This window comes from Pseudopodoces humilis, chromosome 5 (genome assembly GCF_049639895.1).
Source record: "Pseudopodoces humilis isolate 2021_Gansu_Grassland_sample_001 chromosome 5, ASM4963989v1, whole genome shotgun sequence".
NCBI lineage: Eukaryota > Metazoa > Chordata > Aves > Passeriformes > Paridae > Pseudopodoces > Pseudopodoces humilis.
The window spans coordinates 25,112,160-25,130,886 of NC_142204.1; the positions used below are offsets into that span (position 1 = coordinate 25,112,160).

The 18,727-nt window shown below is 43.4% G+C and overlaps 1 protein-coding gene across 8 annotated transcripts in view; it reads left to right on the top strand.

Moving 5' to 3' along the window:
- LOC102106387 (coiled-coil domain-containing protein 134) overlaps nt 1-18,727 on the top strand; it is a 46,144-nt gene that overhangs the window by 6,501 nt on the left and 20,916 nt on the right. For all 8 annotated transcript variants that reach the window (XM_088055510.1, XM_088055504.1, XM_088055508.1 and 5 more), the window contains 15 exons: nt 1,109-1,239; nt 1,739-1,853; nt 2,642-2,758; nt 3,275-3,374; nt 5,852-5,986; nt 6,529-6,643; nt 8,184-8,302; nt 9,354-9,495; nt 10,861-10,972; nt 11,620-11,680; nt 12,902-12,999; nt 13,681-13,855; nt 13,966-14,113; nt 14,675-14,947; nt 17,913-18,078. In XM_088055510.1, coding sequence (XP_087911636.1) covers nt 1,109-1,239; nt 1,739-1,853; nt 2,642-2,758; nt 3,275-3,374; nt 5,852-5,986; nt 6,529-6,643; nt 8,184-8,302; nt 9,354-9,495; nt 10,861-10,972; nt 11,620-11,680; nt 12,902-12,999; nt 13,681-13,855; nt 13,966-14,113; nt 14,675-14,947; nt 17,913-18,078 — 2,007 coding nt within the window. The remainder of the gene's footprint in view (nt 1-1,108; nt 1,240-1,738; nt 1,854-2,641; nt 2,759-3,274; nt 3,375-5,851; nt 5,987-6,528; nt 6,644-8,183; nt 8,303-9,353; nt 9,496-10,860; nt 10,973-11,619; nt 11,681-12,901; nt 13,000-13,680; nt 13,856-13,965; nt 14,114-14,674; nt 14,948-17,912; nt 18,079-18,727) is intronic.

The window sequence follows — 18,727 nt, forward strand, 5'->3', positions numbered from 1 at the left end:
ATGTGGATCATTCCGTAGAGGATCTTTATGCTGTTAGTCCAAAGCTGTCAATCCTTTCTGTTGCTCCATAGCAATGGAGTGGCCCAGCCCTGCTGCTGCGCACCCCCAGGTCCCCATGTTCCCTGATGCCTCACATTTGCCCAGCACTGACTAATCTTCAGTCTCTTCAGAGTTTGTGCTATGGCTTGAGCATCCCTCAAAGTGTCTGAATGCAAATACTGTGCACGGGCTGGTGGGTTCTGTAGAGCAGTGGGATGGAGTCTAAAAAATACGGTCTTCAGATGTGTGACATCATGTTAATTAGATATAGAGCTAATGTGGAACTTTTTTTTCAGTTATCCTTCCAACTGCATGTTTCAGCTGTTGCTGGGGAGCAGAATTTCAGCCTTTCTGACATCACTTGTTTGTAAACCATCCAGGGAATTAATTTTCCCAGAAGGAGGCAAGCAGGAACTGGATTGCTCCTCAGCTTATCTACTCAACTACTAGAAATAGATTATGATTCCTTTGAAAGTAGAATTCTGTAGCTCAGATGATACCCTTGTGAATTTTACTGATGTGTACTGATGATTTTCATCAATACCTGTAGCAGTGATCTATACTGGGAGTTTTTTGGAGTGTGGGTATCCTTTAGGTGAGCACAGCTGTTTCTGTAAGAGCCTGTGAAAACAGAAGGAGAAAATAGAGGCCTGTTCTCTAGGAAGTGTTCTAGGGAAAATGTCTTATTGTTGGGGTCACTGGCTGTTTGGAGAAGAATACAGGTCAAGAGCTCTCCCAAGAAACAGTTCAAGGTGTGGTTACTAATAGAAGATAACACAAGTAGAGGGCTCCTGAGATGCACCTGTGTACATACATGACTCTGAGAAGGAACAGAGAGCAGGTCAGAGCAGCAAAAAGTATCAGCAACAAGGGGTTGCAAGACATGGGGGTCATGGCAGTATCTGGGAACAAAGTGAGAAATGAGAAGAAGCTCCCTAAACTGGAGGTGAGGCCCTCCAGGACAGGGAAGGAAGTTGTCAACAAGTCTTAGTCTGTAAATACTCATGTGTTAATATAATCTTCACTGTGCTGCTTGGTATGGTGCTCATTCTTGCTCCTCCTTTTACAGGTTTGCTAAAGGAGCTGCTGAAATCTGATCATTTTGTATCTATTCTTATGAATAATTCAAAGACAGAGGAGGAGACTGAGAACCCTGACTTTTTAGAAGGGGAAAATCCACTGCCACTTGTTCTCAAAAAGGTGATTGCTGAAGTGAATTGTTGGTACATGTAAAAAATTTGCTGGCCTGTAATGTACCTTTATCTAAGGCACTGTATATATAAAAAAGCAGAGTGTTATGTTACCAACACCAGCAATAGAGGCTGCACTGAGAAATGGGGATACCTCTGTTGATCACCTCCTGTTGTTCATTCCTGCATCCTGGAATGGGGAAAATTTTACTCCTGGCCTTAGCTGATTTTACTCACGCTTCAGGTCTAATACAGCACATGCAGCACCAGCATGACTAAGCCTGGGGGCAGAACTATTCTTACTCATGATCTATTCTGTTGTGGTTCTCATGTGCTTTTTCGAGTCTCTTTGGTTCGGTGTTTTATCTTGCCTTAGCAAGTTTAATCTGTGAAATAAATGCCAAAAGAAAGATCTTATGTTTTAAGTTTTAAAAAGTAGAACAAACTGTTTGCTACTCATAGCTACATAGCTGACTTCCTTTCTCCTTTTGACTTTTGCTTCCCAACAGCTCTTGTTGACCAGAGATGAGATGTTACAGGCAGCAAGTTCTCACTGTATGGCTTCAGTGCTGGTTCACTCTCCTAGCAGATATGCTTCTGCTTTTATCCATGCAGATGTCCCAGGTGAACAAATGCAGTAGCATCTCATTGTTCATTCCCCAGTATCAAAGCTGCTCCTGGCTGTTTGGCTTAGGAATAAGGCTGGCTCCATGAAATCCACTGGTGGCATAATGTGGTGGTCATTTTATACCAGGTGATTTTAGGAGAAGGGGAGAGTATGTTTTCAACTGAAAGTTTAGAAGCAGGTGTCACCAGGCAGAATGGAGTTTCCACAGAGAGAATTTGGCCAAGTCCTTGAGGTCAAGGTCCTTCTTGCAGGAACTTAGATACAAGCCTAAGCAAACTGGGGTTCTGTCTCATTCCACTAAATATTGTAAGTTTGCTCAGATTTTGGTCTAGGATTTAGCTTTAGAATTTGGCTATGTGAGATGGTTTATTATTTCTCTGTAATCCCAAAAGACAGAAATACTTTCATGATACAAATTCTTTGGGAGATGTAAAAGTCATGACAAAAAAAGGTCACTGCATCTGTGGTAAAGCTTGCTTTGTGGCTTTTCATTTGTGCCAAGGGCTAGATCCACAATTCAGCTTCTCCTACTGAGTTTGTGCTGGGAAGATGCCTGCCCATGGGTCTCTGCTCTCCAGTCACCTCTGTTTGAAGACTAGCATACCCCGAGCATCTACTTTATTCTCCATTCCTGTCATTTCATAGTACAGCCGTTCTCCCTGCGGCTGTTGCTGTTTTTCCTTGTTTCCTCCTCCTTCCTCTGTTCTGTTCTAGGAGCAGCTGTGCCATGCTGTGAGCAGCCTACCTCTTATCAGAGTGACCTTATTTGTGTGTGTGTTTGCAGAGTTTCTCTTTGAGTGTCTCTTGTGCAAAAGTGAATTCCTAATCTGGTCAGTGTACTGCTGCCTGCTCCTCCTGACTGAAGAGCGCCTTTTCTTCTCCAAGTGTCACACCGTCTATGGTGAGTCATCAACCTTTCTGACAGAGTGACTGCAGTAATTCTTGTGCCTCTAGCTGAATTCCAGTGCTTTACACACAGTCACAATTTCCAGTCAGGATGGATAAAGGACCGAAAATAAGTACCTATCAGACATGTTTGTGATGTCCAGTGTAGCTTGAATTTATAGTGTCATTGTCCTAATGAGTTTCTGATGAGCATTAATTCATTATAATAACCAGTTACCGTGACTGACACTCTCTGAATTACTGTTAATTTTTTTCTGTGGATATGCCAAGAGTAGATTTGGGAAGAATGGTTAAATTCCTTCTGTTCTTTGGGACTTATCTGCAGCGGTGAAGGTTGAGGCATGTTATGAGGGAGCTGAGTGAACACTCAACAGTTTTGGACAATTGTTTCTGTCAGTAGCTCAGAAGAATAATTGTTAAAATCTTTCTTCCTTTTAAAAATTAATTTTGCTTCCATTCTGGAATCTGGAATATTAAAAGCCTCTCTGTGGCTTCTCTTGAACATGTACAGGCATTGAATCTCTGGTGAGGAGTCTCCAGGGTGTCCTGCTGCTGAACAATGTGGAGTTGCACAAGCAAGGGCTCCTGCTCTTCACTGAAATACTGAAACGGTAAGGGAGTACCCTGTCAGGCTTGCACAGGCAGAGTTTGGTACCCCAAAATGGAGACTGTGTGGGTTTTGCTTATTAAATTTTTTTCCAAGACTGGATATCTACATACAAGAGTTTTTGTGTTTAAAAGATGGTGCTGAACAATCTCATGTCCTTTGTTCTTGCAAAGAATGGCCTGATGGTTGTTTCTGAACCTCACAGCTTGTCCTGGCTGTGCCTGCATCCACCACTATATCTTCCTCTTCTTGGTTCCTTGCCGGTCGAGGAGGTGAAATCTCTTTTCAGCTGTAGACAGAGCAGGAGAGAAGGCCAGGAAGGTCCAGGCATATGTGAGCAGGCCAACTTCTGCTAAGTGTGCCTCTATGACAAAACAAAGCATGCAAATTCCATGGCCTCTGGTCTTCTATCATCATCTGAGCTAAATTCAAACTGCAAAAACAAATTCCAGGCTGAAATATTAATGTCTTCTGTCACTTTTTTCCTCTTGTTTTCTGCTAAGAAATAATATACACTGGCTTGTTTTTCTTCTGTGCTTCCTGTTCTTGCCTCTATGATCTTGTTCCTATCCTGTCATGCTAGTGAGAGAGTCTCGTTTTTGCCACTTAGATCCCCCAGGAGAGCCCTTGAGCAGAATTTTGGAAATGTCATAGTCAATTTTGTAGCAAGTGGCAGGGTAAAAAGGAGAAGAAAAAGCAACAGTGCTAGAACAGTGTGGTGATGCCAGTGTGGGATCTGTCAAAAAGAGAAACCAGAATGTGGGGAACACTAATTACAGCATTTATGCTTGTAAAACAAAGAGAGCACTCTGTGCAGTTACTCTAATTTTCTCGCACACCCATTGTGTTTCTCTGAGCTTTGCCTTAGAAGTCACGTTTTATTTAAAATTATCTCAGAGTGGGGAAAGGGATCTTGTGCTGGAACCTCTCATCTTGGTTTTAGTTTGCAGCTGGATTCTCTTGTGTGAGTGAGCCACACATTCTGGTGAGGTCCATACTGGATGTACTGCTCCCCTTGGCAGTATGTCAGGAATGTTGGGTAGTTCTCCCTAGAGTGACCCTTGTCTCTCCCAGCATAATCAAAGTGGCAGGTGCAGTGGCAGGTCCAAAGATGAGAGGTTGCAGGAAACTGCAAGAGTGCTGCCCTTCACACTTTCCCCCCAGGCCCCAAAGATATTGCAGTGCGCCATATTGAAAGTGGGTTTGTGCGTCTTGAATGAGTCAGCAATACTCCTCCATCCCTTCCTCCCTGCATGAGTCAGTGAAGACTTTTTTCTTCCTGATGTGTTTTACTTCAGAAGGGTACTGATTAAAGAAAGGAAATACAGAGGATTAATAGAATTACCCAGTGTAAGTAGAAGCAACTTGGAAGTTCAATGCATCACTTGTGTCTTGGCTCCTGATGCCTGAGTTCCACAAGTCCTTTTCTTTGCCGTGCCCACCTCACAGCTTTTTCTCACTGCAGAATGTGAGGTGTCTGCAAAGCTGGGTTCCATCCCACTGAGTGACTAAAAAGAGTGGTTCTTCCTCTGTTCCCTTTTTGCCATGTAACTGGGCTACTAGTGTAATTTCTACTGAAGTTCACTTTGCTTTCCCATTTGTGCATGACAGCATGTGCTCCTGGCTTGCTTCAGTCAGGCACGACTGTGAAAATTGAATAACAGGGAATACTTTTGGCTCCCAAATCTGGCTCCTGTCATGCTGTGCTGCTTTTCTTGCTTCACTTTGGAAGGCTGGCTGTTGGCAGGCTGTTAGTGCCTAGGTAGCATGTAGCTACCTATCTTCCCCCTGTCCTCCCAACTGTACCTGACTTGCCAGGAGCCAAATGAGCATGGTCTGCCATTTACACAGCTCTGTCCAATAATGGGATTAATAGCCTGTTGTCCCTCCATGCTCTTGTATGCTCAAAGGTGGGCCACAGATGACCAAAATTCTCACTGTCGAGAAGGATTGTCAAAACGGTTGGATTGTGTTCATTTTCCTTATTACTTTTCAAGTTTATGAAGGTCCCTGTCCTGGCAGCATCTGGCATTAGGTGAGAGAAGCTATTCTCATGGCATTATCTATTCTAGGATGGTGATGTTTGCTTGTTTGCTTAAAAATATGAGTTTCTAGATGAACTCACAAATGCCAGAGCAGATGGCCTGAACATAAAGTCCTAGGCACGGAGATCACTATATCTTGCAAAGCTTGTTTTTCTTGTGCTTTTCATGTCAGTGTTCTGGAGTAGTTACGCAGTTATCCAGGCTGTAGGTGTTTTAGCATGCTAGTGCTTCAGCCTGGCTGAAATTTCCTCTTTGTAGCAAAGCCTCTACCTGCTCAAGTCTGAGAGTACCTCCTTGAGAGCAACTGGCTCTCAACACTGAAGAACGTGGTTGCAATCTCATGGCTGAGCTATCCATTTGCTCAAATTAGGGAAGGGCACTACAGTTACCTAAGTCTGACAACATTCTCCTTGCTTACTTTGTTTCCTCTTCACAGGCAACCAGTGGAAATCAAATTATTCACAAACCGAGGTGTATGTATAGAAGCCATTGATGTTCTGATGGAGACAGTGAACTGCCCAGCGCTGGAGGTGGCGGTGGAGGCTGTGAAAGCTGTGGCAGCTTTCCTGAGGTAGGCAGGAATGTATTTGCAGACTTTTCTTCAGATACATCTGTTGATACCATCTTGGGCTTTGCAGTTCCCCTGTGGCTGTGTGGGTGAACGTGCTCTGCAGTGGGACTTGTGGCTGAGGCAGGCGTGGGTACAGCAGAGCCAGCTTCCCACCCACCTCAGGAAAGCTGCCAGAGCAATGAAGCTGTGGCAGGCAGCAAGTCATTGCAGCAAGGACCTAGTGTTCCAGGCAGGCTTGTAGAGCAGCTGCTGTGGTTTTGTCAGTCTGTACCCCAGACAGATTGATAAGAATAATAAACATAAGACTCTGGACTGTCATGGGCTTCCTGACTGTGGTGGGAGCAGACAGAGTACTGAGGGTGTGTTTGGGCTCATGTGGGTGAAAGCGCTGTTCCGATATTGTGACCTTACTATTCTCTGCTGGAAAGAAGTGGCAATGGCATATTTCCATCAGAAGAGCAGTTATTTCTGATGGTGTTGCCTTCTTAGTGGAATGTTCCCAGCAGGAACTGTGCATCTTGTCTTTCTCTTACCCTGTTAAGGAAGGACCATCTGAGCTCCCCTCCAGTCCCATATGAAGAGCTGCAGAAGCTTCTAGAAGCAGTGCTGAAGCGATGTGCTGACCTTTCCCCACCACAGAGTACTAAGAGGCATGCAGTAAGTCAAAAATTGCTTGTTGGTAGGACTGAGCAGGGCAGGGATGATCTTCCTAGGACACTGTGTGGATATTTTTTATATGTTCCACCCCCTTACTTATGTCCCCCATGGCTGTTTGGTTCTCCGCTATTTCTTTTGATCCTCTTGTCTTGAGATGGCTCTAGACTTTGAAGCAGATGAAGATGGATCCTGGTGAATGTTACCTTTCTAAATCAATGAAGTTCTGTGGGGCACCACTTGAGCGTGCTATTCTCTTTATGTGTCCAGTACTCCAATGTAATTTGAACTTCCTTTTCTTCCAGCCCCCACCTTGTAGGCTTGTGATCAAATCTGTTTTTTCAGCAATGAACATTTCTTGTTCTACCTTTAAATCAAGAGTGTCACCATATATGCACTGTGATCCTTCAGCAAGGGAGTTGTTAGCCACTATTTGAACTATAAATCCCTCCCTATTCCTGGCATCCACAGTTAGTGTGATGTGCTGCTGGGACCTCTTCACCTCTGAGAAGAGCCCCAGGTGCAGATGGCTAATGAAAAGACAAGGGCTGAGCCTTCTTGCTGTAGGCTTAGAGCCACGTAGGTTTAGATTGCATGCCAGTAGTGACAAGAACACCTCAATGCTCAAAGAAGTAGCAGAACTCCAAATTCTTGATGAACTATTTTTAGACCCAAGTTCTGTGGTACCAGGTATTGGCCCTCTCTGCTGGAAGAAGGCAGAAGTGCTTTCTGTCCCATAGGCAGATGTTGGCCAGTCAGTTTGCACACACACAGAGCTAGGTGTCCCTTTCAGAATTAGGAGCTTCACAGGAAGGAAATTAGACAAACAGTGAGGATATCCAGGCTATGTTTAAAGGGAGAAAAAGGGAAATGATGATACCTCTGCCAAGGTATCTCAGCATGAAACGGAGATGGAGTTCTGAACTGCCAGGAACCAGTGTCTAGCTGTGTCCTCCTTTGGTATTATGGAGAAGACCACCACAACAGGTTAAGGCTTAAAGGCAGATTTTGAGTTCCAAGTTGTTCCCAATTTGGGTAAATGATTAACTCTGACGCTTCAGTTGGCTTCAGGCTTAAGTTAGTGGGATGCTGTGTGGGAACAAGAATTAGTATATGGATAGCTGCTTAAAACTCTGAGCCAAAGTAGAAGAGCTTCTAAGATTTCATTGCTAAGCAAGGAGAAGAATTATCCTGCATTGTCTCAAGAGTATTTGGAAGAAAGAAAATAAAAAAAATATAAGTTTTCTCAGAAGGATTTAAAGCTCCATTAGCTGAAATGCTTAAAACTCAGATTAGGTCAAAATACAGACTCTAAAGACAGGGGAGTGCAGAGCTAGTAGCTCCATAACTCTGTCCTCCCTAGGAAGAGCATACAAGCTGTTTAGCTCTGCCCTCTCTGGGGAAAGCACAGTAGTGAAAAAATTGTTGTGTGAAGGAGCGAAGTGAAATCTGTTATTTCTCCTGTTGCTGCTGGTGTCAGAGGAGAAAGCTTTTTTTTTCTGAAAGTGGACATAAGATTTTAGAGACGTCTCTCCTTTAACAGGGCGATCTCCTATTCTCAGTGTCTCAGAGTCACCCGGCAAACAGAAATCTTGGTAGAGTTCCTCAGAGACACGGTCAGTTCTTACTCAATACCCTGGAAAGTTTCAGAAATGCTTGCAGGTGAGGACAAGTCAGGAAGGTGTGTGGGTGGGTGGTATGTGTCTATGTCTGTCCATTCTTCTGTCCTTGTGACTATGTTCTTCCACCCAACCTCACCAAAGAAATATCACAGGTGAGAGTTCAGTGCATGGCACTGGTCAGTGAAACTGCAGAGTGAGGGGTATGTATTAATAGTGATAATTTTGTGATACGTGGATATGTCTCCCATGAAATTTGCCTGGGACCTATCCATTTTTTTAATGTCTTTGGGCTTTGAGGGCCTACTTGAAAATTCAACAAAACTGATGATAATGTAAGAACTATTGGAAGGTATGTGTGAAACCAGATTCCTCTGCTATGTGGTTTCACTGCCAGAGGGGATTAACCATTTAACAAATGTGTATCTGCTCCAGGTGCTGGCCTTGGATTTGCTCATGTCTGTGACCTCTAACTGAAAGTGGGTTTATAGGCACCAACTTTACCTCTTTTGCTGGATCAGAGCACCATTTAGCACCCTTAGCTACACAGCATACAGTGGTAGATGAGTTTGTGTATGAATTAGGATGAATCAGGATCAGTTTTTAGGGTAGTCTGGCCAAATTAGTTTTTGCATTGCATCACTTGGATTGGCAGAGATAATTCAGTCAAAAGCAGACATGCCTTTCTGCACTGACCCAGAGTCTTGGGGTGATATTAGAGGGCACTCAGGTTCTGTCATGGATTTTATATCAGCTAAATGCTCCCTTGGCTGATTTTCGCAAGGTTTGCTGTGTTGTGCATCAGGCACTCTGGTATGGCTGAAAACCAGTCTTGCCACACCAGAGCTTCCCACAGCAGATGCTTTCTTCACAGAAACTAAGTCTTCCTTTCCCAATGTGTACTGTTGTGAAACCTTGATAACTTTTAATAGCTTCACTCAAGAGGTAACTGAGTGTGATTGCCAAATTCCTTTTTCCAACCCATCAAGTGTTTGAATTATGGTTAAATTTGGATTAAAATGTAGTATCTGCTGACTTCCTTTACAGAGTAGGGAGGTTTCCTCTTTCCTTTGTTATCCACTGTGTGTTTGTAGGTTAGCAGTGGAATTCCAGGGTGACTTCATGGCCCAGGAGAATGCTTTCACTGCCCCCAACTCTGAGAGCAAAGACACACTAAGCAACTTCTCTGAGTTCCTGTTGAGGATTTGTGACAGTCTCTGCATCCCCATGGTCATGGTAGGATTTCTTTTGAACTTGGTCTGTTCCATGGATACTTGGGAAGGTGCTTTCAAGCACCGAGAGTGGGTTGCACAAATGTTTTTTTTCTTGGGAAGAGGTCACATCAAGTAAACTGAGAACAATTGTGGCATTTGCCACTTTTCCATAGCCAAATATGGAACTATATAGTTCATGCAAAACTGTGTAGTTCATTCTTCTGCTCTCAGAGGGTGCAGAAATTCATAAAGTTTCCATGTAGATGTGAGTGTCTTTCTTCAGACTGTGTAATCCCATAGCCTACCTACCATGCTGTAGGATCCATTGCAGCTCCAGATGTGTCAGAAAACTGTTGTTTCCCCATGTGCCACTCTTTCAAAACTTGCCTGTGTCCCAGAGAGCAGCCGTGGTTTGCACCTGCAATTTAATTTCTATGCTTTTTCCCAGAAGGTGCTGATGAGGCTGCCCAGTCTGCACAGCAAGGACAGTATTAAGCATTGTGCTTCAGTAAGGCCTGTGACATGATTTAAAAAGTAGCTGTGAAGACTCATGAGGGCTTTAGTGCTCCATATAGGCCTGTCCCTAAGACACTTCAAGCAGAATTGTCAAAAAACTGGGACTTTTGTTGTGGTTCCTAATGTTTAGTAAAGTTTGCTTGTGCTTTGTGACAGGTACAGGTGTATGAATTCTTGCAGTTGTTAGGAGCTTGGAGATGTTTTGGTCGGTGTTTTCTTAACCGATCTCTTGGTAGGCAGCTGCAGTGACACTTCTGTTCTCCTCCCTGACAGGAGGGTGCAGTGCATGTCCAGGTTGGCCAAGCTGGAGTCAGTGTGCTGTTTCTTGCTCATTGAACTTGGGTAAAAATTAATGGACTGTGAGAAAATCATCCTGTGACCTTCAACAAGAATTAGTTGAGTTGTTCTGTTCTAAACAGTTCAGGGCTGGACTCTGTAGAGAGCTCAAATGCCTGTGTTTGCCACTGCTCAGTGAAATGCTGAGCAGAGGTGTTAAGTGTTGCTGAAGTCAGCTGCACTTAAACATATGTCCTATGTTGTATAGGAGAATTAGCCATCTGACCTGTAAGAGCAGTAACTTCCAGGGCAGTGTGGGCAGTAATATCAGTCACTGTGCATTAACTGCTGGAATCCAGAAGAAGTTTCTTGTCTGGTGTGATGTCTTGCACAGTTACCAGCACAGCTCATAGTGCTGGCAGAGGAGAGTGCTCTGTGAGCCTGCTATGCTGCCAGGCATTTTGGTAAAAGAACTGCCACTCTATTTGTTTGGATTTAGAAACCTGACTTTCTGGGCAGGCAGGAGGCTGGAAGAAAGCTGCTGCCTTCAGTGTTAATAGCATCTTGTGCGCCTGATCTATTCGTCTTTCCACAGAGCTATCTGGAAAGGGCTGTCAGCCCGTCTGTGACGGAGGTTTTCATCTCAACACTCAGTACCCTCTTTACAGTGGTGCCAAGCATGCGGAATAAGTTCTCCAAGAAGCTGGGTATGAGGGTATTGTGGGATCATGTTCTCTGTGCTCTTAACTGGTGCAACTTGCTGCTACTGCATATAATTGAGGCAACCAGCCTAATATTGAGACTTTATGTGGAGGATTCTATTACATGTTTATATGAGTAAGAATAGAGTGCATAGTCATGTTCAGCAGGATGGAAAAATTATTTGGTCTAGCTCTGATGATGGGACAGGTTTTATTTTGGATAAGAATGTTGTGTCAGCTTTATCCTTCCCTCTGGAATAATTCAGAATTGAATTGACTGTTCCTGTAGACAGGGATTATGCTGGAATTGTTGGTGGGATTTTACTATGTAGAAATCCTAGCTTAGTCTATGTATGCCTTATTCTTCACACATCAGAGAGGTGATGTAGACAATTCCTCAGTTCTAAACATGTGAAACTGGCAAATATTCACTTCTCCTGAGCAAACAAATGAACCTCAGATACTTCCATCAGACCCAAACCTGGAGTAGTTTACTTTATGAGAGGCAGCCTAATGTATGTGTACTGAGATGGCCTGCCCTCTTCACCAGGCTTGTATGGAGATGTGTGAGGGTGTTATGGGATCTGCCTAGTCTTTTTCTTATCATACATGTTCTGTGCTCTTTTGGCATTTCTGTCTTGCTTTCTGTCTAGCATCCTCATCCTTCATCCGACTGACACTGGAGCTGAAGGCCAGATTTTGCTCTGTACAGAGGTATTGTGACATGTGCATTGTAAGTGAGCCAAAAATTTCCAGATGGGAAAGTAGATCCTGCCTTATCTAATACACCTGATTGGGCAAGATGAGAGGCTGAAAGACTCAGGAATGTAAAAAATGTAAATGGCTACTGACAATGGAAGAGCTTGATGTGAGAGAAGGGAGAAGCAGTTGGGTGGGGGGCGGATGGATTTACACAGCACTGTGAGAATTCTGTGCTCTGTCGTGAGTTGCACAGAGATAAAGAAGCTTGACTTTGGAGTAGTCAGCTCAGTGGGTGTTATGAAGAGAAGTACCAGTAGCATCAGTTCCATCTGAGCTCTGGCTTCCTAGGCATATACTACTACCACTGTTGTTGTTCCTTATGGTGTGATAATGTATTACAAGTGGGGGAGAGGAGGATGACTTCAGTAGCAGGCATTGCAAAGGATCTCCTATAGTAGAGGCTATGATTTCTAGGTTGAAGAGTATTTGAGGAGACTCTCTGTGAGTCTGTAGAGATGTTTTACCTCCTCTTTCCTGTGACTGTACCTCATAAAAAAGTAAACAAAACACACAGCACTCCTAGTCCAGTTTGCTAATATGGAACTTCAAATGGGGGCATTTGTACCTGTGAATGGTGTGTGGTGGGAGTGATCTCAATTTCTGAATAGAGCACTGTGCTTTGCCAAGGATGGTGTGTTAAAGGTATCTGGTTATGTCCTGTTCTGCAAGGAAATGGTTGGAGAGAGAGAAATACCTGGAAATAGCTGTTCTCACCCTTTTACTTAATATTTTGGCATTCCTCAGTGTTCATCCCTGGCAATGTCATTGCTAAAAAATCTAAGTGTTGTTTGCCAGTGGAATCATGTATTGTGAGCTACCCTTAAATACCTCCCATTCTCTGCAGTGTTAGGGATCCTATCCTTATAGGACTCCCTGTGTAGACAAGGTGTGATGGTTGTGAAAGTACTCCACTGTACTCACGTTGGCCCAAGGTATGAACATGTTCATTGTTGTCACTGCACACGCCCACCACATCTGTGAGCTGACAGTCCATTGGGAACTCACCATTCTCCTGGAAGCCTAGGTTGGCTCCTGGAGTCTTCTTGTGATGGGGCAGGTGCTTGCATGTGATCATTCAGTAAAATGAAGTTCTGGTAGACAGTGTGTGATATCAGAAATAGGAAAAGGATATTTCTAGCCTTATTTACTGTCTTTTTCTGCTCTTCTTCACAGTGATCCTGTCCTGAATCACACCTGTTCCAGCTTCCTCTGCAGTTTATGCCTGAACCTTTACGCAGCCACAGAGAAGAGGAGAACTTCTTCTCAAGAGGGCAAGTTTGGGGAAAGAGAAAGGTTGCTTCATTTAGTTTGAGTCCATGCCACCCTGTTGTTAGGCAACAGGTGAAAAAAAAATTAGAAAAGGACAAAGGAGAAGGAAAAGGAGGACACACATAGCTCAATTGAGAGATTTTATTTCCCCAGCTTGTTTTTAAGCTGGTCCAGCAAGGACCAGCACAGAAAACACTGTGCCTTTTGGAGAGTTTGGAACCCTACCTGAAAGAAGGCATTTCATCTGCCTATGGTTTTGTTTACATGGGGGCATTTATTAGCACAGCTGTGCATGCTTAATTGAAACAAAATTACTTGCCACATAGTCACTCACATCTGCAGATAAAGGTAATTTTTCCCCTCTGGAATACTCTATAAATCTTTCCTGTAGATACTGTAACTTTCCATAATAAGTAAGTCCTAAACAAATGAGATGAAAGTTTCTACATCAGAAAAGACACTTTTCCCGTTAGCAGTCGCTGGTCATCATACAGGCAGCATCAGCAAAGGGCTTGGAATCTCAAACAGAAATGTCTTTTCATCCTTGAAGCCAGCTCTGTTAAAACAGGTCTCACACCACTATTGATGCCAAATCATAGAGATGTGCTTGGTGTATGCAGACTGTGGAGTTGTTCCACAGACATTGCTCATCATTTCCTGCTTGCTTATATTTTTATTTCTAGAGCAAGAAATGTCTGAGCTCCTGCAGAAGGGTCTGCCTCAGTTAAACTTCACCATTGCTGAAAGCCTTCTCCTCCTGTCTGAAGCCCCTGAGCCTTTCTTTTTGGATCAGTCTCTTTGCAGCCATCAGCACTGTTTCATACTGCTCTTATACTTTGCCTACACCTTTGGGGACAGGTGAGCCAAGAGTATACAAAGCAAGTGGGTTTGTGGGCATAACATACCTTGTATTGGTGGGTAAAGCATATCTGTTGTTACTGTTTCCACTCCAATCTCCTTCATTGCAGGTTTGTTCCAGAGGCAGAATTATTTCTAGCTGTAAGAAATTTTCTCCTCTCAGCACAGGACCATGGAGACTGTCCCCCTCCACACATACTCAGAGCTGCACTTTACCTCCTTGCCGTCTGTCAGGACAAAGGCAAAGCCCTGGATGTGGTAAAAGAAGATTTCATTCCTACCTCTTGGAACCTTTTTGTTGAAACTAAGGTTTCTCCCCACTCACATCAACCTTCTTGTGGAAAGTATTTTGGCATAGGTGGTGAGCAGTGAATGAGTGAAGACTGCGCAGTGCATCTACACTCTGGAAAGTTAACTATGAAAATCCACAAGGGAATATAGATTTGACAGAATAAACTTGTGTATGTGTGGGAAGTGTAATTGCGTTGGATAGGCTGTGAATTCACATACAGAATATAATAAATTTCATAGCTTTGGTCTCCCAAACGCATCTCCAGCCTCTGCAGCAGGCTTTCTAGTGTTCCCATATGGCTTTTTGCTGCTGCAGAGCTTTGAGCTCTGTATAAAGCCTACAAGTTTCTTAGCCTTTGTGATGCAAATGGGGTTCATAAAATGATGTTTAACTGATGTATTTGATTGTCTGCTGAAAAGGCAGTGTGACTGTTTCTCACACTAAAGTCTCATCACTTCAGATGTTTTATAATTCAGTATTAGTGATTGTTTTTTTCTCTGTCCCACTTCCCCTTTCCCTCTTACTAGAGGTCTTTGTCTACCATAAGAAGGATCCTAGATAATCTTCCAGATCTGAGCCTGGTCTATGTCCATTGTCCTCTCCTGCTGAAGTTCTTCCTGAGCTACACTGAACTTATGGGGAAATTTGGACACCAAATCCTCCAACTCTGGTTTTCCTGGGAAGACTGCAAGCAGTCTGAGGCGGAAGAAGGTGATTTTGGCACGTCTGATCAGCTGAACAGCGCTAACCCATTGCTTCCCATACTGAAGAGCAATTCCAGCATTTTGCTTATTTTACTGGTATGTGACTTTCACAAGGACAGGCTGCTATCCTGGCCCTGATTTTGGGGGCTTTTTGGTTCTTAAAGTTTTAGTGATGTTATGAAGCCAAGGATTTTGATAGAAGGGGGCACAGACTTCCACCTGCCAGGGAAGCCTTATGTGGAAAACGGGACTGTGTATGTGTATTATCTCTTTCTCTGTCATCCATCTACTGTGTCAGGAAGGGATCCTCTGAGAGCTGGCTGGAGAGGGATCTGAAGGGTGCTGCTGATGTGTGCCATGAAAAACCCCATTCCTTCCTCTATTCAGATACACATCTAGGTACTTGAGATTCTTCAGTGCCAGTCTTTGAAGAAGCTGTTTTGCAGATTTAGGAGCAATGCTTTGTTACTGATGGATTAGAAGGGTATGATGAACAAGAACTTTGAAAAAGCAGCATGCAAAGAACAGGTCTTTCACACAGCTTTCTGTTTGTTTGAGGTTTTCATTTTGTCTGGTTTTAACTGGAGACTCTTGTCAGAGAATTTTGAAGTACCCTTGAATTTTCATGTTATGCAAATAACATGTTTTATTGCTCTTAAAAGATAAAATAAAAGTCTTGTGGCAGGGAAAATTAATCAGTGCAGGAGAGAAAGGGGCCTTGAAGCAGCAGGCTAGTGTGCTTGCCTTTAGCTGGTGTAATGAGCTCTGTAATGTAATCAGGACACAATCGGTGTCCTGATGGCTGCTTAGAGGCCTTTTCTCACTTCCACTGCTCTCACCTTCCTGTCACCTGTCACCTCTCCCCATCATCAGCTTCTTGTCCCATGACTGTTGAGCCAGTCACATAGTAAGTATTTGCTAACTTTGCCACAGAAGAACATTAGATTTGCCTGTAAGGGCGAAAGCTAAGAGCTGTGATATTTCTTCTCCAATCCGTTAGAGAAATTAAAACTAACTATCATTGAAAAGGCAAACCCATGTCAACAGATGGTAAAGAAGTAAGAGGAAGCAAGGCTTGACTCTGAGTAGGCATCCATTGGGCATTACAGAACACGTTTGTTCTGATCTAAGAGGCTATGGAGTAAATTTGAATATCTGAGGTTACTGAAATGACTGACAGGAGTGCTCTCATGTAGGGCAGCTCTTTCACAGATGGGATGTCATTGCAGAGTAGGTAACAACATCCAGATGCTTGATACCATTGCAGAGCATTAGTAAAAGTGATCAGTGAGTTTACATATCAGGACAAATTAAGGAGGTGAAGTGTCCCATGAGGCTTGTCCACTCTGTTACCTTTGCTAGTAGTTCTGGAACCTATCACTCCATAAACTGAAGAAGGTCTGTCAGTAAGCAAAACATAAACAGCATCTCCCTTCCCTGAATGGTACAAAATTCCTGGTTCCCTTTTCTGTCTTGCCATATGCTCTTGCAGAAGTAAATTCATTTAGCTCTGTTCCAGTATTTAAAGTGAGTTGTAATAAATCACAGGCTTTGACAATTCACCTTTCAGTTGTGGAAGAGCATAATCAATCTGAATTTAGGTGGACTAATAAAACAGTGCGCTATGGAAAGATAAATATACTGTCAGGTGTAAAGAAAATGATGAGATGAATAACCTAAGCCTCAGAATGCACTAGTGGAGTGGAAAGGCCTCTGCATGGTACAGTGAAACAAAAATGAATGTCCTTCCTAGGATGACTTATTTGCTTTCTGCTTTAAATAATTGTCTGGATTGGATATAACAGATGGTTAGTGACTTCATCTGAGACCTTGAGCTTCTGGGTAGGAAGGAACCTATTAACACAATGGTACATTTGCCAGGACCAGGAAGGCTGTGGCCATTGGTTCATGTCATTTTGTGCTGTGTGTGTTCATCTGGGCATGAATGTAGTCATGATGACACACTGTCTCACTTGTCTTCTCCATGCTCCAGGTCTGAGGTGCTCTCTCAGAGAACAGAGACATTAGGTTACATTCCTGAATGTCATATGGAGCAGATCTATGTCAGCAGAGATGATTGTGCAGACATCTTCCTGCCCTTTATTCATGAAGGTCTCTGGTAGAGGCAGAAATTCGGCTCAGAACTAGACAGCTTTTTCTGGCACATACAGCCTGTTCTTACCTTATTTGCTCTCCTTGGGTACAGGGTTCCACAGCCATTTCCTCTGCATCATCGAAGTCTGGATGAATTACTGCTGTGTGATAGGGTGAGGCAGCTGAGAGAGGCAGCAAGTTGTCCAGGCAGACTGTAGGCTCAGTTGCTGTACAGTTTCCTGTTTACCTCTTCAACTCTACCATTTGCAATGCAGTAGTCCTGGTCAGCACTATCAGGCTTTTTCTGTCTGATATTTATACAGCTGCCTCTGTACATGCTGTGCAAGTGAATTTAATGTTATAGACCTCAACATGAAGACTATGGCCAAATTAAGGCTACTGGCTGTGGGATTCAGCTCAGAGACTCCAGACAGAGGCCTGTAGTCAAGAGGCAAGCTTGTGAGCTGTGTACACGACTCTTCCCTTTCCTGTGCTTGATTGCTTACCCAGCTTACATATGTTTTATGCAGATTAGTTATGTTACTACTGCACATATGAGGCTGCCAGCCTTTTGAAAGTTAGGAACTATGGACTGACTCATAAGCTTGATTTTAGGCAAGCATCTTTAATATGCAAGCTGATTTTTCAAAACAACAAGGAGAGCAGAGGTACCAGAGATTCTGTTCTCTTGTTTAGGTCTCACCTGTCTAAAGCTGACCTTAAACATATGTTACCCTTGCACTTGCAGAGCCAAATCATTCTTTAAATGGGATATTACTCAGAGGTGCCTAATAGACATTAGTCCTTCTGCTTTATTCAGTTCTCTATTTAATCAGGGCATACTTAATCTGAATGGTGCTTTATTAGGCTGTTTCCCAAGGCACGAGATTAGCATAATGGTATTAAATAGTGGTGACTTCTGCCTAATCAGAGTAGAAAGGTAATGTGTGTGTTTCTTCCTTTGCAGGACCTGGTCTGCTCAGGCTCTGTGGAAGTGGCTTGGAAGGTGTTGATTACTCTAAGGACCTTCCTGGAAAGAAATGAGGATGTCCTTGTCTGCGACCTCCTTCGGAGCCGTTTTTTACAGATTCTGCAGCAGCTGCTGGTAGAGAGTAGCTCAGCCACCTTACAAGGTGACCCCAAATTCTGTGACTTGGTGTTTAGCTGTATGATCAACTAGCTGTAGGGACACAGTCTGGGATAAAGTGGTTTTGAACTGCTGATGTAGCTTTAGTACTTACCTGCATGAAGAAATTTATGAACTATACTTAGTTAAGTATATCTTAATTTGGTTTCCTTTTTCAGAGATTAATTTTGAAGTGAGAGCCTTTTTTCTAATTTATGTTGTTCTGGCTTCAAAACGTGATTGTTAAACCAAAGCAAGGTTTTTGTATGCTGTTGTCAGTGTTCAAATGGAGAGCTGTGCTGGTAAGGCTTCCTGCTTGAATAGGGGCCCAACTGGTGGCTGAAAGACATCGTCCTTTTTGCTTCTTTGTGCAAAACAGCTAGGTATGCCTGAGTATACACAGTTCCCAGGACACAGAGAACAGGAGCAAAGATTGAATCATTCATGATATTGATCCCCAAACAGGGCCTGTGTTATCACCAGATCTTATAACTGTTAAGTCTCTCAAAGGGAGCGAGGCTGTAACTGGGGAAAATCCCTGTTTTCTTTACTGGCCCCATCTGTGATGTTGGAACTGTTGTCCCACTGTAAAAAGTGCTGTGCAAAGCAGTCTGTGAGCTTGAACTGAAAGAGGGAGCAGTGTTAGGATGTCCTTG